Source organism: Chlorocebus sabaeus, chromosome 1, assembly GCF_047675955.1.
Source record: "Chlorocebus sabaeus isolate Y175 chromosome 1, mChlSab1.0.hap1, whole genome shotgun sequence".
NCBI classification, from domain to species: Eukaryota; Metazoa; Chordata; class Mammalia; order Primates; family Cercopithecidae; genus Chlorocebus; species Chlorocebus sabaeus.
The window spans coordinates 20,967,356-20,991,774 of record NC_132904.1 but is presented as its reverse complement, the minus strand read 5'-3'; the positions used below and the strand labels follow the sequence as shown (position 1 = coordinate 20,991,774).

At 38.8% G+C, this 24,419-nt stretch overlaps 1 protein-coding gene across 3 annotated transcripts in view; it reads left to right on the top strand.

Annotated features, from left to right (window-relative positions):
• EXT2 (exostosin glycosyltransferase 2) overlaps nt 1-24,419 on the top strand; it is a 197,159-nt gene that overhangs the window by 70,721 nt on the left and 102,019 nt on the right. For all 3 annotated transcript variants that reach the window (XM_073017126.1, XM_008000925.3, XM_008000909.3), the window contains exon 8: nt 15,513-15,644. In XM_073017126.1, the coding sequence (XP_072873227.1) occupies nt 15,513-15,644 (132 nt within the window). The remainder of the gene's footprint in view (nt 1-15,512; nt 15,645-24,419) is intronic.

Below are 24,419 nucleotides of genomic sequence, written 5' to 3'. Positions count from 1 at the left end.
TAGCATGGTTTATGAATATTTTAACCCTGCTATTGAGACCTGCTGCTCGGAGAAACACCCCTTCTGAAATAGTAAGAATTTAAAAAAACATTTTATTTGACCTTTGCTTTTTCTCTGATGCTCTTTCTTTCCTTATGTAGATCTGAGTTCCTGACCTATATCATTTTCCTTCTCTCTGAAGAACATTTAACATTTCTTGCAAGGCAAGGCTACTGACAAATTTCCTCAGTTCTTTTTCCAAGAAAATCTTTATTTCTCCTTCACTTTGGGGGATAATTTTACAGGGTCCAGAATTCTTAAGTGTGTGATTTTTTTCTCTCAACACTTTAAATATTTCACTCCACTTTCTTCTATTGCATGGTTTTTAGGAGAAGTCAGATGAAATTCTTATCCTTGTTCCTCTGTAGGTAAGATGTTTTCCCGTACACCTGGCATCTATAGAGATTTTTTTTTCTTTATGCTTGATTTTCTGAAGTTTGAATATGATATGTTAGGTGTGGTTTTTGTTTTTTTGGGGTTTTCTTTTTTTAATGTTTTTATGGTTTTTTCCTTTTGTTTTTCATTGTTGTTGTTGTTGTTTGTTTGTTTTCATGTATTCTGTTTATTTTCTGAGCTTCCTGGATCTGTAGTTTGGTATCTTGATATTAATTTGGTAAAATCCTCAGTCATTATTGCTTCACATATTGCTTCTGTTCCTTTCTCTGTTTCTTCTCTTCTGGTATTTTCATTACATGTAATTTATACCTTTTGTAGTTGTTCTACAGTTGTTGGAGATCCTGTTTTGTTTTCTTCAGTCTTTTTATTTTTTCTGTGCTTTTCAGGTTTTGAAGTTACTGTTATAATATCCTCAAGTTCAGAGATTCTTTCCTCAGTTGTATCCAGTTTAGTAATGAGCCCACCTTCATTTTCATTACAGTGTGTTTGATCTCTATCATTTCTTTTTTATTCTTTCTTAGAATTTTCATCTCTCTGCTTACATTATTCATCTGCTCTTACATGTTGTCTGCTTTTTCCGTTAGAACCTTTAGCATATTAATCATAATTGTTTTAAATTTCTGGTCTGGTAATTTCAACATCTCTGCCATATCTCATTCTCGTTCTCATGCTTACTCAGTATCTTCAAACTGTGTTTTTGCTTTTCAGTATGCCTTGTAATTTTTTGTTGAAGTCTGGACATGAGGTACTGGGCGAAAGGAACTCTGGGAAATAGGCCTTTAATGGTATGGTGGTATTGTGTTGGGGAAGCCTGGACTGTGAACTTCACAAATGCTTCTCAGTTTTTCCCCAACCTTACGTAAGTGGGACAGGATGGCTACAGGGGACTAGAGTTGGGTATTTCCCCACTTTTCTGTGGAAGGTTAGAGCCAGCTGGAGTTGGGTATTTCCTTTCCCTCAGATAGGATAGGCTCTGATAAAACCCTAACAGGTTAGGCTCTTGTTAAATAGTTTCTCCTGAGGGCAAACCTTGTTAAGAACAGAATGCTCTGGTGTATTTCAGAATGGTTACTTTTCCTTCCCCTTTCTAGAAGTGCCAAGGGGTTGTTCTGTAGTATTCTCTGTGAGAACCTGGTTGAACAACTTCTGGAGGTAAAACTCTCGAAGTGTGGGGACGTCCCCATCTCCCTCCCTGACTGGGTTTCCCTGGAGTTTTTAAACTCTCAGACTTGTCCACACTGAGCCTCCACCAATTTGTCGATTACAGTTAAGGTTTTCCTACCCTGGCACTGGTTCCTGGAGAAGTTTCTGCTCCAGTAAGTTGTGATTCTCTCTATTCACCTGTCTGTCTCTTCAGTTTTCAAGGCAGCTGTTTGCTATGTGACTTCATTTGCTTGACAGATTGGAGAAAAGCTGTTGATTTTTTCATTTCAGTCTTTTACTTGTGTTAGGACAGAATGGTGACTGCTAAGCTTATTCAGTGCCAGACTGGAAACCAGAAACCCCCAGACAGGATTTTAGTAGACAGAAGAGTATGAAGATGGCATTCCGGAAGAAGGGAATACCATGAACAAAGTAATGATCATGTGTTTGTGGGCCAGTGGAGGAAGTGACTTGCCTAGACTAGCAGAAGCATGGTGAAAATAGTGGGCGAGAAGTTTAGATATGTTGAGTGCAACAGATTTTGAAGGATACTGAGTGTCTTGGAGTAAAGATGAAGGAGGTAATGGATTTTGGACAAAGAGTAATCTGGACTGTGAGAAGCTGGGATAATGGGAAGAGCTCTGCTATTGATTATGTGTGTGGAAACTCTCATGGGCTATTGCTGGGATATAAGGGTCTGGGTATTTGTTTTAGTTATTTACTTAACAAGTTATTTTATAGCTGGCTAATTTACTGAACTTGCTTATTAGTTCCGATAGGTTTTTAGCTGATTCTTTAGGGTTTCCTTCATAGCCAATCTATGGAAAGTACTTGGATTTATTTTCACATTTGTTTCTTTTTTCTGTTTTCTTTGGATTTGTTTCATTTTCCACATTAAGTTGGATGCTTACTTTATTTTTGTATGGTAATTTGGTGTATACATCAGAATAAAATTAAAATGGAACTAGAAGCAGTTGGAATTTCAGAAATATCTGAAGTAGATTTTAAAAATAAAAAATGGCTATACACTTTTCTCTTAAATAGGTGAGATATATTATCAGGCTTCAACTTAACATTTAAGACAAATGTCAGATTTTTATTGCTGTGAACTTATTACTGAGGAAAGAAAACATTTAAATATTTTTCTCTAGCCACAAATCCCCATAAGTTTAAAGATTTTGACCAAATGCCATACTTTATGTATGTTAAAAAATTGTAAGCCAGGATCAATGGCACGTACCTCTAGCCACAGCTGCTCAGGAGGCCAAGGCAGGAGGTTTACCTGAGCCTGGGAGTTTGAAGCTGTGGTGTGCAATGATTGTGCCTGTGAATAGCTACTATGCTTCAGTCTGGGCAATGGAACAAGACCCAGGCTCTTAAAAAAAAAAAAAAAATGTAATATTCAGTGAATACAATTTCACAGTTTTTAATCCTTTCAAAGTACATTAAAAATAGTATGCTAAATCTTTGATATTTCTTCCTCCAGGAGGTGAAGCTTCATTACTTTCCCTTTCAGTATAGACTGAACATAGTGACTTGCTTCTAGGGAGCATACATTATGGCATGGGAACAGTAGTAATTTAACAGTGGGGAAACCTGGCAGACCTCACCTTAACTATGTGAGCAAGGTTAGCGTTACTTGTAATAAGTCATATTGGTAGCATGTGTCTCCTGATGGAATGTGAAGAAAAGGGTACATCATCTCTGTAGTATTCTCCAAAATCTATAACCTCAATCTAGTAAGTAGAAAACATTAGATAAACCCAAATTGAGGGACATTCTATGAAAGTCCTGACCAGTACTGTTCAACTGTGTCAGTGTCATGTAAGACAAGGAAAGACTGAGAAACTGTCACTGATTAGAGGAGACTGAGCTGACATGATGAGTAAATGCAGTATGGTGTCCTGGATTAGATCCTGGAACAGAAAAAGGGACTTCCGGAGAAAACTGGGAATCTGGAGAAGAAAAAAAAGTATGTCGTTTGGTTAATAGAATTGTACCGATGTTAACCTCTTGGTTTTGATAATGGTACCATGGTGATGTAAGATGTTAACATTAGGAGAAGCTGGATGAGGGGCATTCCAGATATTTGAGAACTCTCTGGCTACTATTGTAACTGTTCACTAAGTCTAAAAGTATTTCAAAATAAAAAGTTAGAAAAAGCAATCACCAGCTGGGCATGGTGGCTCATGCCTGTAATCCCAGCACTTTGGGAGGCCGAGGCAGGTGGATCACCTGAGGTCAGGTGTTCGAGACCAGCCTGGCCAACACAGCGAAACCCCATCTCTACTAAAAATATAAAAATTAGCCAGGCATGGTGGCAGTTGCCTGTAATCCCAGCTACTCGGAAGGCTGAGGTAGGAGAATCGCTTGAACCCAGTAGGCCGAGGTTGCAGTGAGCCAAGATTGCGCCACTGCACTCCAGCCTGGGAGACAGAGTGAGACCCCATCTCAAAAAAAAAAAAAGAAAAGAAAAGAAAAGAAAAACAGAAAGCAATTACCACTTTACATGGCAAAAAAAAAAAGAAAAATACTTAAACCTACCAAAAACTTATAAAATGAATTCTGCTGCTGTTAGGTGAACCACTGGGTGTGGCTTTCTATAAATTTTCAGCGAGTGCCATATGGGTGGGTTCCTAAATTACTGAATTTATGTAACTGAGAGGTGAAGATGGTGGGGCTGGGAAAATATACTGGATTAATAGAAACGTGTTTCCAGGAGTTGCACGTGGAGAAGGCAAATAAAACAGCTTCATGAATAAGGAAGGGAAAAACGCAGTCTCATGTTTTATGTGGCAAGATGTTTTACATTCAACTAAATTAACAAAATAAATATTTTAAATAAAGAAAACAATTTGTATGTGGATAAATCCCAGGTATATTAACCTTTTTGCTTCAAAATCCCTTTTTATGTTACAGAAAGTAAGTTCTATTAATTGCTGTTTGTTGAATCCCAAAGTTGAAGGGATATCACATGTTTGTGAACTTCCTCTGCTCTTCTAGAGAAACTGGTAACATGGGCATAGTAAATGTCTACAAAAACCTCCAGTCCACAAGAAGTGCCTTTCAGGGGTTTTGCTGATTTTTTTCCCCTCTAATTTTAAGTTAGTTGTCAGGTAACTCTTATATTTATGAAAATGGAGTACGTAAAAGAATAAACAAAAAAATATTGCTTACAGTAATTCTAAACTAAAAATAAGGATGCTTGGGTTATAATTTGGCCTTATTATTGAGCTTTTTGAGCTGTCAGATGGAGATTATTAGAGCCTATCTCTGGGACCTTCAGACTGTTATGAGGTAGTCCAGGAAGGACATCAGACTCCCTGCTCTTGTGCTGTCAAAAGGACCAGTGAGCACCAAAGAGCCTGTTGGACACAGGGCTTTGGAAAGTTGGGAATGTTCTTTGCTTCTATTTTGTTAAAGCAAACAAATGAAAAGGAATAATTAGCCTTTGGCACATGTATTTGGAAAGGCTTAGAATCCTTTTGGAAGTTTTCAGGCTTATCTTCAGACACAGCTTTGAAAGATAAATCCATGATGCATGGAAATATTTTCCAGCCCTCTACCTGAAATAAATGGTTCTGTTAATGTTAGTGTGTTAAGAGAAAGTTTCCTGTAACTCAGATCTCTTGAATCTCCTCATTTGCTAAGAGGGAGAAGATTTGCCTTTTTAAAAATGCAGCTGTTTCTTAAACTTCGGAAGGGAGCAAGTGAATGCTTTATTTAATCTGTCTTGGTTCTCTGAGGTTTTGGGGTCTGTGTTTTGTTGTTTTCTCATTAAGTTTGGAAAATTCTTAGCTCTTTTTCCTTTAAAGACATCTACTGCCTTGTTCTCTACTTCACTCTCTCTCCTCTTCTGAGACTATAGTTACAGGTATGTTAGAGTGTTTGATATTGTCCCTACAGTTCTAGAGTACTCTGTTTTGGATTCCCCCCCCGCCCACTCTTTTTTCTCTTTGTGTTTCGGTTTGGATAATTTCTATTGTTCTGTCTTCAAGCTCTCTCTTGTCTTGACTCTGTCTAGTGTGCTAAGCCTGTTAAAGGAATTCTTCATTTATAATACTGTTTTTTCACTTCTAGCATTTTTATTTGACTGTTTTTTATATTATCCATCTTTCTACTAAAAATTCCCATATGTTCTGTGAGCTGTCCACCTTTTTCACTAGATCCTTTAACATATTAATTACAGTTAAAGTCCTTGTCTAATAGTTCCATCATCTTGGTCATCTTTGAGTTAGGTTCTGTTGACAGCTTTATTTTAATTACAGTTAAAGTGCTTGTCTAATAGTTCCATCATCTTGATCATCTTTGAGTTAGGTTCTGTTGACAGCTTTGTTTTATGTCAATGGTCTCTTTTCTCTTATTTTTTGTTTCTGGAAAACTTTGATTGAAAGATGGGCATTCTGTATAGAAAAACAGAAGAGACCAACTTAAATATCATGCTCAGAAGTTGAGCCCACCTTTTCTTCTGTCAGGCCCTTAGTGTGGGAGGCTGACTCAGTCTACTCAGTAATTAGGGGTGGGTTTCAGCTGATTCGTGGCTGGAGTGACCATCAGCGTGCCACAGACTTCCAGTGCTCCCGGGACATGGTGGCCGCTACCTTACACTTAGTGTGAGGCCCAGCCTCCTGGAGTGCTTCTCAGAGTTCCTGCCTGGCCCTCTGCTCTCAGTAAACCCAACCTGCCCCCTTTCTTCTCACTCCTCTTCCTCCCTTGGTACAGACTGCTGGTGCTTGTACTTGGTGCTAGGCTCATGGTGGGGGCAGTGGGATTTTCCCTTCCCCTAATCCAGCCTTGGTCTTAGGCCCTTTTCCTGGAGCCTGGGGAGTGAATCTTTCTCAGTGTTCCTGTTCTTTCCTCTGGTGGCAGCTTAAGAGGGTCTTGGACTGGAGAGTTTCCTGCCCTTCCCTGAGTGGTAGTGAACCTCTGCCTTGTGTCAGTGCAGGGTCCTGACCTGAGCCAGTGTTCCTGCTTGTCTTTCTGGGGCAGATGGCTTTTGCTTCTACACCTCCTGGCGAGGCAGTATACCTTTGCCTGTGATTAGTGGTGGGAGGGTATCCTGTTCCTCCCACAGCAGTAGACTTTTTGCATGGCTTCTGGTGGAGTTGGGGGAGTTTTTTGCCCTCCTTTGGGAGCAGAGGGCTTTTGCTTCGCCCTTTCTAGTAGTAGTGGTTTACTGGGGGCTGGAAGGATTCCTACTTCTAGAAATAGTGGATCCTGGGCATGGTAAGGTTTCCTTCTGTCCTCCAACCCTTGAGACTTTTGTTTTGGATGACAAAAACTACAATAAGTGGGCAGAGTTTTATCCAAATCTTCCACAGAAACATCCAGCAGAAGAGAACTTGCGAGTGAATGTGGATTCCCTTGTGTCTAGAGCTTCTAAACTGTCCTGATGGCCCATGCTCAGTTTTGAGAATTTGTTAAAATTGTAACTGTTTTCTGTGGCTGCTTTTATGAAGTCCACCTCCTCCTCCTGTGCTCTTCCAAAGCTGAAATAATTTGTGTGCCCCATCTCTCCTTGGAGAGGCTTGCCGTCTTTGAAATGTAGTTTCCTTGACTGCCTTAGGAACACAGCTCTCTTATGGGCCTAAGGAAAGTTATGATGTTTGTAGGCTTTTCCTCATTGTTATGGTAGATTCCATGTTCTCTTTTGACTTTCTCCATCCTAAGCAGAAGCAGATCCTTTATGTTATGACCAACCAGTGAGTGGGGAGAGGGGAAATGGAGCAGTATTTAAGCAAGTACCAGTCTGTAGTTAGATGTCATTGCCAGATGTTTGGATGGCATTAGCACTTGGAAATTGGGACAGAAGCATAGCTGGCTGGTTCTGTTTTGTGGGTTCCATTGGAAAAATCCTTTAATATACCAAAATTAAGCCTATTGACCTACGTCACATTCAGGAGGTTCTGATTAAAAGGGTAATCCAAAGTTGACTGGTTCATTAGAGCCAGCCATCATTGGATGCAGATACTCTTGGGCTAGGTAGGGTTTTTATATAATCTTTGTGCTACTGGACAGACCTCCTGACCACTTTGAGGTAGCAAACTTACATGACACAGTTTTAAAAGTTGTTTATCTCTCTCGTAGTCTATACAAGCGTAACATAAAGGACGTTCCTAGTCCTGTTTCTGCCTTGCTGTTACAACCAGGAACAGATTTTCCTCCTTTTCTCTCAGATCCACTCCCCTAATCTTTCACTTTTTAAAATTTGGTATGCAAGATGTGATGCCATTATTAAATGATTGTTTTCCCCTTAAGCCTCATGGATTGACACCTTGATGATTTGGAAAAGTTTTGTAGGATGCCAGTAGTGCCTGTCCTACCTTGTGCCTATGGGGGACTGTTATCAGATGGATTTGTTCTTTCAACAATGTTTAACTGCCTGCCCTTTAACAGGCACTGTGTTAGGTGCTAGGGGTTTGGTGGTGAGCAAAACCAGACATATTCACACTCATGGAGTTTCTGGAAAAGGACTGTCTTCTTTCTCAGAAATCTCATAATTGATTTAGAAGGGGCATGTTATTGATTGCTGTACTTTTCGATATGAAATGCTATCATACACCCACTTGATGTATTTTTACTATTTCCAACTCTATTCTCTGGGGGTTGGATTTCTTCACTGTCTTCAGGAACTGAGATGAATGGAGTTGTAACACTGAGATCCTATTCTCTTTCCTCTTCCCCTTCACCCATTCTCACCCCAAAACAGTGCTGCCAACGTTGAATATATTCTTTTTTTTTTTTTTGAGACAGAGTCTTGCTTTGTCACCCAGGCTAGAGTGCAGTGGCGCAATCTCGGCTCACTGCAAACCTCGCCTCCCAGGTTCAAGTGATTCTCATACCTCAGCCTCCCGAGTAGCTGGGATTACAGGCTCCTGCCACCGCACCCAGCTAATTTTTGTATTTTTTAGTAGAGGCGGGGTTTCACCATCTTGGCCAGGCTGGTCTCAAACTCCTGACCTCATGATCCACCCACCTTGGCCTCCCAAAATGTTGGGATTACAGGCATGAGCCACTGTGCCCGGCCCTGTTGAATATATTCTAATGTAAGTGACAAAGACCCTGAGGGGACAGGACAGATGTAAGTGTTGGAGAGAGAGCTAACATTTCCCAACTGCCTGTTCTGCACTAGCACTAGTACTTCATAAACCTCATCTCATTGAATGTTCATGGGATAGGGGGTGTGATCTCCATCTTACAGATTCAAAAAACAGAGGTTAAGTAACTTAAAATTGTTCAAGATGCTCTATAACTGTTGTTCTTTCCCCTATGCCACACTGGCTTCCCTTCAACAATTACTGCTAATCCTATTGCCTTCGCATTACTGAAAATTAAGAAATGAATCACATTTAACTGATGTATCAACTGAAATAGCAATTTCAATTTGGAGTTCCATTTTGCCCATGATAGTTTTAAGCTGCCCCAGTCCCTGCCCTAGAGGAGCTTTATAATTCTCATATTTGAAAGTATCATAGGAATTATGTAGTTCTCATGCTGCGAAATCTGCATGTTTTATAAACAGAATCACAGTGGAATCTGATTAACCAAGAAAGTTTAAATGCTTTGTTCAAGGTTATATTGGTATGACCTATTTATTCACCTGTAACTTAACTCTTCAGCTGTGTACCTTCCACAGTTTAGAGTGACTGGGGAATTTGCATAGCTGCTGAAGAATCCGTCATTCACACTTTTAAGACAGATATAAATGTGGACCATGTTTTAGGGGAGAAAAAGCCATAATAAGCACTTATTTGCATTTGCTCTCTGGATGAGAATAGTGGTGCTTTCGTACATTGCCAACATAGTTGAAAACTCCTTCCTCTCTGTGGATAAGCAGGCTATACTGAGTCCTGGAGGGACTATAAATTATAATACCTTCTGAACATTTCAAGGTATTACAGAGGTCCTGCAGAAGCAATTGAGCCTGAGAAGTTCACTTATCCCCAGGCTGAGACACTTGAGCTATGATTATTGGCAAAACTTGCTTCCTTTCTGAGTGAATTGCAATTTGGTGGACAGGGTGAGATGATTTGAAACATCTTAAATTAGAAGTTCAGTTGTGCATTTGTGCCTTTGGCTGGTGTCCTGGGTGGATTTCTTACCAATCATCGTTTTCTATAAATCCCAAAAGCTGCTGTCTCCACTGTGATTATATGTGAGCATAAAGCTTTGGAATGCTTAAGTTGGAATGTGGTTTAATTTGAATATGACTTAAAAGAACATATGATGATAGACCCATTTGGGTAGAAGAGGAGATAAATATTCAGGATATATGTGTGTTTATGTTTGGCCTGATGCTTTGTAAATTTTTACACCTTTCAGTTTCTTGAAAAAGGACCATTTTCTAAAACTTGCTGTGTGCTGGTACTCTTAATGCTCTAGAACGGGGTAGAAAAAGATCTGAATTTAGAGTTAGGAATCATGGATTTGAATGGTGATTCTGCTCCTTAATATCTTTGTATCTTAGTTTCCTCACTTATAAAATGAAACTGTCCCAAATAAGTGACAAACTGGTTGTGAAGAGCAGATGAAATCATGAATATAAAAGTGCTCTGCAGCAGGTAGAACACTAACATTTGCAAGGATGCTGATTTTTAAAATTCCAATATCTATTTCCAAGGACCTCACAGTCTAGCTGGAGAGAAAAAATTGATCCTCTGAAACAACAGAAAAACAATTATAGAACAGTATATAACAACTAACGTGTATGGCAAAAGCTGTAAGGGCTAAGGGATTTCATAGCAAGGGGAGATTGGTGGTAATAGCAGTGATCGGTAAAGGTTTTCATAGGGAAAATGGGTTCTTTCAGGTCTCATAAAATGTAAATATTTTGGCTGGATGCTAGGAGAGAAAGCAGTAACATGAATTTAAGCAGGATTGAGATTGTAGCGAATCGGGCATATCTAAGAAGCAGTAGCAGGGAGACAGCCAGCTGTGTGCCCAGATGACCAACTATCGGACAACTTGAGAAAGTCAGATACCCTTGAAAGCTAAATCTGTATTTCAGCTTTTCTTTGAGTAGGAGACATTCTCATTGTGCATGCTTTGCTTTCTTCTTATTAGTCAGTGGAGATGATAGTAGTTACATAACTCAAGTTACCCTAGGCTTTTAACTAATGGATAGAACACTCGCCCAGGAAACAGAAGCAAAGTAAGCACATCTAGACTAGAAAGTATCTTTTTCCTTTACCCTTTTGGGTTATCCTTACAGTTTCCCCATGTCAAATGTTCACATGTTCACTCCCTTGCATAAATCCTAATAGCCTCTGGTTTTGAGTGGAATCATAGATCTGAATGAAGCTGGAGAGATCATATAGAGTAGCATTCTGCTTTTGTTAGGAACTGAGTTTAACCTCTGCTCGGATAAGGAACTTCCTTCTTTCCTAAGACTATATCGGACCAGGAAAGAGTAGCTGATACTGGAGCAACCCTCCTGCCAAAAGAAGAAAAAATTATAAAAGTTTATTTAAAACAACTGTTTACAGGCATTGTAGAGCAACTAACATAGTATTTGAGGGAATACCATTCCTGAGAGGAAGAAAGCACTTGGAATTGAGCTACATAGTCACTCTGGCATTTTCCCTGAGGGTACTTGCCAATTCTGTATCCAAGAGTGTGGGGTCCCAGCAGAAAGCAGCAGTCCTACAGGGCTTAGAGGTTGGAGTTAGGGGCTATTAAAGTATTTGGGATCTGAAACACAAAATCCCAGGAGAAAGAAAACCACAAGGAAGAAAGTGAAAAATGTGCTTGTAATCTTCCCTTGGGGTATTTGCCAACTCCTAAGGTACACATGATCAGAGCAAGGCTCCAAGAATCCTCGTAAAAAGCAGCAGTTGGGAATGTTGTGAGCAATGCAGTTATTTCAGCAGCCATATACAGTGCTGGTGAGAGGTTGGTATTCAAGGCCTGCCAAGGTAGAGGGGCCCTGGCAAATACAGATACCCCAGGCTTTCATTGGAGGCCTCAGAAGGACCACACTTTAAGTGTAAGGGAAGGCTGAAATAAGCTAGCCCTGACACAACTTAAAACTGACCTCTGACAGGATTAAAGTGGCCTGACTGTACTATTACACCTGCCAGAACAATACATTACATTCTTAGGAGGAAGATAATCTAAATCATCCAGAACCTCTACAGGTTTTAAACAGAATGTCTGCCATCCAATAAAAAATTAAGAAGCATGCTAAAATTGAGACCAAATGACCAAAATGAAGAGAAAAACAACAGTAGAAAGATATCCACAGGTGATTCAGATATTGGACTTTGTTAGTCAAGAACTATGTTTAAGAAAGTAGAAAAAAAGAAGGATACTTTCAACAAAGACATGAAATCTACTTTTGACAAGATCAAATGGAAATTCTGGAACTGAAAAAATATAGGAGTGAAATTAAGAATTTAATACATTATTTAATAGCAGTTTAAACACCAAGGAAAAAGGGATAGAAGATTATTGAACCAGAAGAAAAGTTAGTAGAAAACACCCAGATTGAAGCACAGAGAGAAAACATACTGAAAAGAGAATAAGAGATACATGAGATATATTGAAAACATTGTGAAATATATTTCACATATATGTACATTTGGAGTCTCAGAAGAGGAGAGTGCAACAGAAGTAATATTTAAGAAATATCGGTGAAACCCCATCTCTACTCAAAATACAAAAAATTAGCCGGATGTGGTGGCAGGTGCCTGTAGTCCCAGCTACTAGGGAGGGTGAGGCAGGAGAATGGCATGAACCCAGGAGGCAGAGGTTACAGTCAGTGAGCTGAGATCGCGCCACTGCACTCCAGCCTGGGTGACAGAGTGAGACTCTGTCTCCAAAAAAAAAGAAATATTGGCTGAGAGTTTCAGTGGAAAGCATCAAACCACAAATTGAAGAAACACTACAGTCCTCAGTGGAATAAATACAAAGGGCCACATCTAGGCATGTCATATTTGAATTACTGTAAGCCAAAGACAGAGAAAGCTTAACTGCAGTCAGAAATAAAAAACATATTGTCTTCAAAGGTGCACTAGTAAGATTGACAGCTGGTTTATCAATGAAAAATTGGATGAAACCAGAATACAATAGAAGTATACCTTGAATGTTCTGAAAGAAAATAATTGCTAACCTAGAATTCTCTACCTATCAAAAGTATCCTTCAAAAATTGTTTGGGTAAAAAGAAGCTTTCAAACAAATAAAAAGAGAGTCATCCACTAATTCTGCAATGAAATAAATAAAATAAATTCTTCAATTAGCAGGAAGATGATGTGTGATGGAAGCTCAGATATGTATCAAGAAAAGAAAGGGTAAATATATGGTGAAAATTTACTTTAAAAAATAATGATGTCCCCAGGCACAGTGGCTCTTGCTTGTAATCCCAGCACTTTGGGAGGCCAAGGCGGGTGGATCACGAGATCAGGAGTTTGAGACCAGTCTGACCAACACGGTGAAACCCCAGCTCTACTAAAAATACAAAAATTAGCCAGGTGTGGTGGTGCATGCCTGTAATCCCAGCTACTCAGGAGGCCGAGGTGGGAGAATCGCTTGAACCTGGGAGGCAGAGGTTGCAGTGAGTCGAGATTGCGCCACTGTACTCCAGCCTGGGTGACAGAGCAAGACTCTGTCTCAAAAATAAATAAATAAATAAATAAATAATAAAAATAAATAAATAAAAAACGTCTTGTGGGATTTAAAATGTGTAGATGAAAAATATTTGACAATAATAGCACAGCAGATAGGAGAGAGCTGATAAGTTATAAAATTGTTAGTTTGAGATGTAATATCATAAAGCAATGATGCTTACTGTAGTTGCTAGGAAAGCTACTCAATAACAAAAGACTAAATAACTAGCAACCTAATGAAGAAGAAAAATGTGGAATAATAATAAAATTTTTCTTATCAATTCTAAAGGTGAGAAAAAACTAAAGTAACAAGAGATAATAATAAATAGGAAACAAATAGAATGATCATACATTTAAACTCAGCCATATCAGTAATGTAAATTAAATATAAATTGACTATATTTGTAATTAGGAGCCAAATATTTTTGGATGAGATAATATATTAAAACCCAGTAACAGATTGATTGTCCCTTATCCAAAATGCTTGGGAGCAGAAGTATTTCAGATTTCAGATTCTCTTTAGATTTTAGGGAGCATCACGTCAGCACTCAAAAAGTTTTGGATTTTGGAGCATTTTAGATTTGAGTTTTTTGGATTTAGGATGCTCAACCTGTATATGCTTTTTGCAACAGATAAGCTTGGGACAAGCTTTGAGGGTAAAAATTTGAAATATGTATTTATAAACTTGAAATACTTAACATATATGTGTATATAAATATACATGCACACCCTACACAATCCATAGCCACACATGCAGGCAGACAAAAATCAATAAGGATATAGAATATTTAAACAAAATTATACCCATCAATTGCAGAATATATGTATTTTTAAGTGTACATACATTATTTATAAAAATAAACAATGCTGGGCCATAAATCAAGTTTGAATAAATTGTAAAGTATTGAAATCACATGTGTTCTCTGACCACAGCAGAGTCAAAGTGCAATCAAAGTAGAAATCAGTAACAGAAAGATAAATAGAAAAAATAAAAATATTTAGAAATTAAACAATATTCAAAGGAAATTAGAACTTTTTTGTCTAAATGGTAATGAAAATGATATGTAAAATGTGCAGGGAGCACTTAAATAGGACATAGCAGGAAATTTATAACTTTAAATGCATATATTAGAAATGAAGAAAGGTTGAAATCAATAATCTAAACTTTAATTTTAGGAAGTGAAAAGCAAGATTAATTAAATTCCTCCAAAATAGAAGGAAATAATAAGAACAAAAACTAGCAAAATTTAAAAAAGTATGATGTGGAAAATCAACAAAATCAAAAGTCGATTTTTACAAAAAGATTAACAAAATTGATAAAGCTCTACTAAGACTGATCAAGTACAAAGAGAAAACACAACAGTATCAGGAATGAAAAGAGATGTATTACAATAGATTCTACAGGTGTTAAATGGATGTGAATGCACAGCTTTATTTCAATAAATTTAACAATTTAGATGGAATGAACATATCCCTTGAAAAGCACTACTTATGAAACTGACATACACACAGAAAAACATGCATAATCCTATGGCTATGAAAGAAAATTAATCCATAATTTAAAATGTTCACACACACACCCCCTTGCCCAGATGGCTTCTGTGAGGAATTCCTCTAAAACCTTTCAGGGAAGAAATAATGCCAACCTTGCATAAAAGTTCTCAAAGAACAGAAAAAGACAGAATAGTTTCCACCTCATTTTATAAGGCCAGCATAACCTTGATACCATAACCTGACTTAGATATTGCAAGTGTTGAGCAAAACAAGTCAGACACAAAAGAGTAAATACTGTTTGATTCCATTAATATGAAATTCAAGAGCAGACACCACAATCGTAATCAGCATAATGGTTACTCTTAGAGGGGTGAGATACTGACTGGGAAATAGCATGAGGGAATCTTTTGGAATGCTGGAATGTTCTATATCTTTATCTGGATACTAAATATAAGAGTATGTACATATGTATAAATCCATTGAGCTGTACACAAGATTTGTGCACTTTACTGTGTGTATGTTATATAAGACAAAATATTATACACTCTGCTATAACACATGAATAGTCTCATCATTACATAATTTATCTTCTATCTTAATTGAATCCAATGTGCATTTCACTTGCTAACATTTTATTTTGACTGCATTTGATAAATGCAAACTTCTGATGGTAGCTGGCTTGAACAGCAGGGAGCATTTGCCCTAGGTACCCCCACCCCTACAACTTTGGGAATAAAGGAATTAGCTAAACCCAGAGTTGACTGTGATAGAGCATCTAGTTTTCCCACTCTGTCTCACTTGCTTGCTCACTTAAAACAGCATTGTTTTCTTTATAGGCCCGGTGGTTCTGGGAAGCGTACTTCCAGTCAATTAAAGCCATTGCCCTGGCCACCCTGCAGATTATCAATGACCGGATCTATCCATATGCTGCCATCTCCTATGAAGAATGGAATGACCCTCCTGCTGTGGTAAGTGAATTCCAGTGCTAGCCACGTGAGGCATGGTCCAGCTGTCAGGGTGGGTGGAAGGAAAATGTACTACAATTGTAAAGGTTATTTAAATTATAGCTTTCTAAGATGAGAGTGTGCTTTTGATACTTGGGGGCTGAAAAGGGCAGCGTAATTTTGAAACACTGACAAAAGTGAAAAATATGGAAGCAGCAGCTTCTTCCAGTGTGTTTTAAATGTGCTTAGAAAGACCGTCTGTTTATTTTTTTGCAGAGATAAGTAAGGAGGCATGGGTCTTGTTGGAAATCAAAGACATCCTGGTGACTTTTGCAATTGTAATGCTTAGAGCTTTTGAAAAAGTTCTGTAAGCAACTTAATAATAATAGCTTGTATTTTGAGTGCTTACTCTCTGCCAGGGACTGTGCTAAGTGCTTGACGTGTATTACTTCAATCAATATTTCCAACACACTGTGAGGAAAATAATAAGCAGAAGTGACCTAGAGGCACTATGGATTGCTATAGTCATTTGCTCACAATTGTGGCAGAGGCCTCTAGCTATTTCCAGCAAAGAGATGGAGCGGTCAGAAGCTGTTCTTGGGCTTTCTTCCTTGTGTGAAGGAATCATAAGGCACATGTGTCATTGTAGAGACTGTGGCAGTGGCTTCTAGACACACCTTCTTTCTCACTGAAAATGCCTGAAGTTCTGGAGCTGGAAATTACTACTTCCTAGCTGCTCTGAAGTGGACCTGGCTGTCCAGCTCACAGACCTCAAGGCATTCCTGTAAGAGAACTAGACTCTTTTCCATTCTTCGTTCTAATCGTCTCTCTCTTTCTGACCAGCCCTCCTTGTCTCCCGATTCTACCTTTTATTTTCTGTTTTTTTTAAAAAAATTATTATTATACTTTAAGTTCTAGGGTACATGTACACAACATGCAGGTTTGTTACATATGTATACATGTGCCATGTTAGTGTGCTGCACCCGTTAACTCGTCATTTACATTAGGTATATCTCCTAATGCTATCCTTCCCCACTCCCCGCTCCCCACAGCAGACCCCGGTGTGTGGTGTTCCCCATCCTGTGTCGAGGTATTCTCATTGTTCAACTCTGACCTATGAGTGAAAACATGCAGTGTTTGGTTTTCTGTTCTTGCGATAATTTGCTCAGAATGATGGTTTCCAGCTTCATCCATGTCCCTACAAAGGACATGAACTCATCTTTTTTTATGGCTACATAGTATTCCATGGTGTATATGTGCCACATTTTCTTAATCCAGTCTATCATTGATGGACATTATTGCTATCGTTGATTCTACCTTTTCTTTCTTTCTTTTTTTTTTTTTTTTTTGAGACTGAGTTTTACTCTTGTTGCCCAGGCTTAAGTGCAGTGGCGCGATCTCAGCTCACTGTAACCTCTGCCTCCTGGGTTCAAGTGATTCGCCTGTCTCAGCCTCCCTAGTAGCTGGGATTACAGGTGCCCGCCACCACACCCAGCTGATTTTTTATTTTCAATAGAGACAGGGTTGGACAGGCTGGTCTCGAACTCCTGACTTCAGGTGATCCACCCGCCTTGGCCTCCTGAAGTGCTGAGATTACAGGCATGAGCCATTGCGCCAGGCTCCGATTCTACCTTTTCTAAATAGTGCTGTATATGGCCACCTGGTTAATCTTCATATAGGACCATCCTTTTCTCTTTCCTTTCCTGCTTCCCTTCTTCCTACTTTCATCCAGCCTTTTTGAAATGGTTACTGGGTTTTAGGTATTTAGGCGCTGAGAATACAGAAAAAAGAAAACAGTTCCTGCCCTCAAAGAAGCTCTCCACTAATTTGGGAAGCTAGCAAGTAATGCCGTGAACATAGAGGTCCTGTAGAGGAGTGGTGTACTGAGTGCTGTGGGTGCACAGGGGACAGACAGGCATCTCTTCTTGCTGGGACACTTCCTGAAGAGGGAGTGCCCGAGAGGAAGTCAGTATGTGCATATGGTAAAAACAACAGCAAGCATCTTTATGCTTTGCTTGAGGTGAAGTTTCCTTCTATCTCCTCCTTGACTCCATTACCAAAGGCAACATCTCAGAATGTTACCATTCATATATAAGCATAATTTTGCAGTTTTAAAACATATATGGGATTATACTATACTTATTTTTATGCGTTTTTTTATTTCAGTGCTAGATTGTAGACTTATTTTTGTTTTATTCTATATAGGTCTACTTCAGTTTTTTAGGATGGCTGTATTAGTATTCAATTGTTTGGGTATATCGTATGTAATAGATCTATTATTGATAGGTATTTACACTGCTTTCTTCTTTTTTTTTTTTTCCTTCTTTCTAACAGTAATACAAGGGCATACTTTCATATGTTTACACATAAATATGTGAATATATCTACAGAATTAATTCCAGCTAAAAAACTGCTTAAAGAAAATACACGTTGGCCGGGCGTGGTGGCTCACGCCTGTAATCCCAGCACTTTGGGAGGCCAAGGCGGGCGGATCACGCGGTCAGGAGATGGAGACCATCCTGGCTAACACGGTGAAACCCCGTCTCTACTAAAAATGCAAAAAATTAGCCGGGTGTGGCGGAGGGCGCCTGTAGTCCCAGCTACTTGGGAGGCTGAGGCAGGAGAATGGCGTGAACCCGGGAGGCGGAGCTTGCAGCGAGCTGAGATCGCGCCACTGCACTCCAGCCTGGGCGACAGAGCGAGACTCCGTCTCAAAAACAGAAAATACACATTTTAAATGTTGATAGATATTAACAAATTTCTCTTTCAAAAGACTATATTAATGTATAGTTTCACAAATAACATTTGGGTGTTCTAGTTCTCCATGCCTTCAGTAATGCTGGGTACTTGAATTTTTGCTCATCTCATAATTGAGAAATGGTCTTCATGTGTATTTTTCAAAGCAAAGATTGATATCTTTGTTGCGTTTTCTCAGATAATTGTATTTGTATTTTTATTGTTATCACATTGTACTTTTAGATTGTTTTAGACATTTATTTGTTCAGTAGTTATTTACTGAATGGCTGCCTTGTTCCAGGCAGGGTGCTGGTACTTTGAATGAACAAGGCAGAGGAGGAGCCTTGCCTTTGGGAAACTTACATTACAATGGATCTTTCTATCTAGAAGAAAGATTTGTCTTTCTGGTAGAATTTGTATGATATATATTGTGTGTGTGTGTGTGTGTGTGTGTGTATTTGTATGTCTATATATCTCCTTTACAAGTCTTGGTAAGTATTTCTTAGATTTAAAATTTTTTCTTATGCTCTAATGAAAGAATACTTTCTGACCTTATAGTTCTCAACTGGTTACCATTTGTATACAGACACATTTTGACTTTTGTATATTAATTTTGCAACTATTCTGTTACTGAATTCTATAGTTGTTTACATTTTTTAGTTGATTCTCTTATATTTTTTAGATATACAATTGTATCTACAAATGCTAATTTTGCTTCATTTTTCCAGTATTTGAAACCTTTATTTTTTATTTTATCTAATTGCATTGGCTAGTACTTCCAGAACAATGTTAAATGGTGATTTGAATGTTAAAAGAAAACGGTAGGTATTATCTAGTCAGTAGAAAGGAAGAAAGTTAGACTCCATCCAGAAGGAACAACAAATTCAAAGATACAGAGGGACAGGGGAACTTGGTAGTTTAAGGAACGTCAGAGAGTTCAGTGTGGCAACAGTGAAGGAGGCTTGGGAAGAAGAGGCAGAGGATGAAGTCTGGAGAGGGTCCAGATCACAAAACACCATGTATCTTACATAAGGCATTGGAGTGTTATCTGTGAGAAACAAATAATCCCTGAAGCCTTTTAAACAAGGGGCTAATGTGGTAAGATTGCATTTTGGGTCAGTCTCATCTTAGTGTGGAGGATGGATGATGCATGGCAGTGGGACCAGACTGGAGGCAGCAGACTGTTTGAGAAATCCAGATGAAAATTAATAGAGGACATATTTGAGTGGTGTCTGGAAAAATGGACTATTCTAACTGTAAGTGAGGGAGAAGTTCAGAAGACTGAGGTATACTGTATAGTTTATCCAGATAGGGAATTTGGTTGCATGAGGAGTCATGGGTGAGGATGGTATTGGCGTCCAAACTCAGTCTAAGGGCAGGGCCCTCCACAATCTACCTTTCTTTCTTTTTTTCTTTTCTTTCTTTCTTTCTTTCTTTTTTTTTTTTCCTGTTCTGTTTCAGAGAGTTCTAGATTTCTGGCAGCACAACTCAATCCTTCCTCTGTGTGCCCGTTTTTCCTTCTCTGTGCCTTTGTGGCTGCTAGCCTTTTCCTTGGCACACCTTTCTTCCCCCATCATCTGCAGATTTATATAGGCTTCAGTGGCTGGCTGGTAAACTCCTTTCTCCAGGAGGTCTTCCCAACCCCTTCAGTAGGAAGTAACTCTTAGAGCATGGTATCTGTGTTTCTTTTCCATCACTTACCATGTGTAGAAGTGGAATTTCCTGTAAAGTTTTAAGCACCTTAAGGTCATTTCTGACCTTGGTGTTTCTCATAATACCTAGGACAACTTAATTCAGACAGGAAGATCTTGATATATAAAGGAAAGAAAGAGGGATGGAGAGAGGGAAAAAAGGAAGGAGGGAGGAAGATTGGCATCCTAGGACTTGAGCCATCTAAGACACATCCTGCTGGGAAGGTAGAGTAAGTGGTAGATTGTTTCTCATCTGTTAAGTGGTTGTAATGACAGTAACCCAATGACTTATCTAAGATCATGTAATGGCAAGTTGTGTGAACCACTGAGAACCCAGGTCTTCTACCTTGCAGGTTATCTTGAATTGCCATGGAATTATAGGGGAGCGCTTGAGCCTCCTCTAGGCTAAAACGTTACTGCTGTTGCAAGCAAATGGTACAAGCTTGAGATGAAAAATATTTCATCTGTTCCTCTGCAGGAGAATTCATACCAGTGCAGGAGAATTCATAGAGAATTCTGTCTGGTCATGACCCGGACAGAAAGTGCAGAAATAGTGGGACTTTATCCTATACTTTTATCTAAAGCTCTAAGAGATGTTTAATAAAAATAAAGAGTTGGACTTTAGTTCTTTTTTATAAGAATATAGATAGGCTAGGAAAAATAGAATATGAAATTTTGCAGTTTTGAAATAGATATGTTTTAATTCAGGACAGAATGGTCAAAGTGCTAAACTCTTAACAATTTGAGAAATAAGCATAAAAAGCATAAATCAAGGTATATAACTGGGAAATATATTCTCTATATATTTTTAACTCTTCTTAAATAATCCTTTTTAGGATACTTTGGTATTTATCACATTTCTAGCTCAGGTGACGAGAGCCCTGATTTAAAGCAGTAGGTTATACATTTCTGCATCTTCAGTGAAAACAACTGATGGGAGGCCTGAATAGCGATGGTTTATTTATAGTTAACTTCTCCCCTTCCCTTAGAAATATTTAACCTACTCTAGATGAGATTACTATGAGCCCAACCTGCAGGGGAGTCTCTTCTCTAGATTCCATCAAATTTATGATGTCTGACACTCCGAGGTGGGAGTAGGCGTGGATCTTGGTCAGTAAATCAAAGGGTGGTCTGGGGTTTTCAGAGATACACTCTTAGGGTCTCCAGCCATGCACAGAGCTTGCTCAGACTGGAGAAGGAGATATGAGAGTTCAGAATCATATTTTGGCTAGATGCAGCTGCCTTAGTTTAATGTAAAAAAAAGAGGGGGGCCTATGTGTGTCAATGATTATGATAGCGAGAGGTGGCCTTTCAGAGTATTCATGTCACTAGATGCTTTGTCACTCTTATCTGTAAAACTAGGGTGATGACATTATCCACGTTGCACCACACCCTCAGAACCTGAAAAAGTTTGACACAGTAAAACCTGGACATAATGTTAAAGTAATAGACCTACCTAAATTAGAGAAATTGACCCTTTGTTTTTTAAGGAATTCTTTTTGAAAAGAATTTATCACCAAGTTAAGGTTCTTTATGAGGGGAAGCATGCATGTTTTTATATTAATTTTCTTAACTGTTCATGTTAAGACTGCCTATATTTTTATGCCTTTTCTGTCCCTTCATGCTTTTATTTTTCTCTCCTTTTTGCAAATATCAGCAAAGCTTTATCATCTCCCTAAATACCCTATATTACTTCTAACTTTGGTGCCATTTCTGGTCTTGCCTCTTGGCAGACCTTCATCCTCACATCTGAGGCTAGCCTCTACAGCTAGGGTTCTGCTTGGACACCCACCTCATTTTACTTCTGCTTCTCTGCCAGATGTGAACATATGCAGGAGGACAGAGACTGAGACAAATGAGCTTTAAACTATGAATTCATGTGTCACCAAAGCTATATCCTCTCAGTGACAACTTTTTAAAAACTAAATGTAATATAGTCTGAAAATGATGTAGAGTGGAGTGTTTTCCCATGTTATTTTTCTATGATGTGATTTGAAAGATTATACTCCATCTTATCAATGTTATAATTTTATTTACATTTTTGATAGGCAGTTTTTTTTTCAAGTTTGCTATCATAGGTAACACTAATAAAGATACCCCAGATTTTTTTCCTTTCTGCATTTACCTTACCAGATTTAAAACAGAAAGAGAAGAGAGTAGGGGTTCTTATAGCCATTGATAAAAATTGATGAGAAAAATGGGGAAGCATCTTAAAATGAATTATTATACCCAGAATAAGAATGAGGTTGAATAACAAGAGCTTTTTCTATGAAATCTAGCCAGAGTGGCAACTTCGCTGCAATCAAAGTCTCAGATGAGGATTAGATACTTCCCTGGACCTCCTCTAAGCCTCAGTCTAATTCTAATTTTTGAAGATAGAAAGGGCAAGGGATCAGCTAGATGAGAGTATTGCATAAGAGCACTTGATTGGCAAGAATCACCCAGGGGGATCAGAAATCACAACTGTGGGCAAAATGTGGTAGAGTGTGCCATGAGGCAGTGGTTCCCAATCTTTCATATGCATCAGAATACAGAGTGCTGCCACCCCGCCCTGAGATTCACATTGGGTAGGTCTGGTTTAGGAACCTAGAATTCGCATTTCTAGCAAGTTCCCAAGTCTTGGGTGTTGATGCTGCTGGTCCAGGGACCATATTTCGATGTGGCATTTCATTCACTGTGTGTGTCCTAACTCACTCCCTGGAGAAGGCTCTTCCTTTCTCATCCATTTCCTCCTCTTAACCCTGCAGGGCTTGGATTAGAGGCATCCAGAGGCTGGGTTTAGGCTGAATCTGTCTCAGCTACATGAAAAACTCAGGGCTGCCTATACTTAGATGTCCAGACGGTGGCCCTCACTCACAAAGGTTGTGGTTGTACAAGCAGCTGAAAATATCACTCAGCTATAAACACTAACAAGCAATAAATCACTCTGCAAGCTGAAGAAGCGCTAGCTCAGATGTATGAAGCAGAACTCTAAGTTGAAAAGATACCAGGTTAACAGTCTGTGTAACTCAACTCAGCACCCTGTAAGTTGTGGAATGTTTCTCTGGAATTTGAAAGCCTACCCTGCCCCACAGGAGGCCTTCTTGGCTTATTCTCTCCGTCTTCCTCCTACTGCCTAGATATGATTTTTAAAAAAAAGTATGGAATTTAGAAATTTTAGCTTAAATTTAAGGTACGTTTAAGCTTTTTGAAGTCTATTGTTTTTATAGGTATCACATTTATAGGATCATATTTGCATGAGTGATCCAGTATGCTACCCTAAATTCCAGACCTTCCTTGAGTAGTACCTTTTACTTCTTTGGAAGCGAGCTAGAAAGTCTCAGAATGTCAGCAGCCAGGGAATAAGGAAAGCTGAGCTGGGTCTGCAGATGGAGAGATGCAGAAAGATACAGAGAGCTTGATCTGGGGCCCCGAGCAAAGAACTTGGCCAATTCTGATGGTCAGATGGAAAATGGTAAAGAAAATGAAAATCACAAGCCCGATCCAGATGGGGAATATAGATAAAGAACATGAAAAGACAGACTCGGGGATATGACTAAGATGATCTTGTCAATCAGAAGAGCATGCTAGAGCTTTTATAGCAGAGAGAAATGAATGTGCCTGTGTAACACACATCTGCATGGCAGCCCTAGTGGTGGTGCTGGATGAATGAATGTACACACATTGTTTCCTTGGATGCAGTCCTGCCTTCGTTGCTTACTTAGAGTTCACTTTTATGGCTCTAGCTTTCATGAATCAAAACCTGACTGCTTCCTTACATCACACAGCTTGTGGGAGGGCAGTGAGTAGAATAGTTTTTCAGAGTCCGTGGGAGCTTGATCTGGCAGCAGATTAATTAAGAACATACTGAATGTTTTGGCAAAGTAATCCTTCATGTACCAACTATCACTTAGATTAGCACATCAAATTCCCTTTCCCCTTTTTTCAGGGGCCATTGTAATTCTCCCTTGAGATCTGCTTAAATGATTCAACAATAGAAGTTACCAGGGAAATGTGGTAGTTAAGTATTATAACCTCATCATAATGAATTTTGTTTCCATTTCTAATAGTCTTTGTTTTTATGTATCTCCCAATTGATTAATATTTGAGTGTAATTTTTTTCTTTTTTTTTTTTTGAGTGTAATTTTCTAATAAATGGGTCATTACAGCTGCAGATTAGAAAACTTTACACATTGCTTCAACCAGAGGCTGATTCTTGACTTTTGGCTCTCTCCTTTTTTTTTTTTTTTTTCCCCTCAGCTATATTTCTTAGTTTTGTGTTTTAGAAAATAGTGCGGCTTAACACATATGTGTGACTTAAAAATTCAAGTAAAAGAAACCATAGAATGAAAATTAGGGCCTGTTTTCAAGGGGTAACTGCTTTTAACTCTTT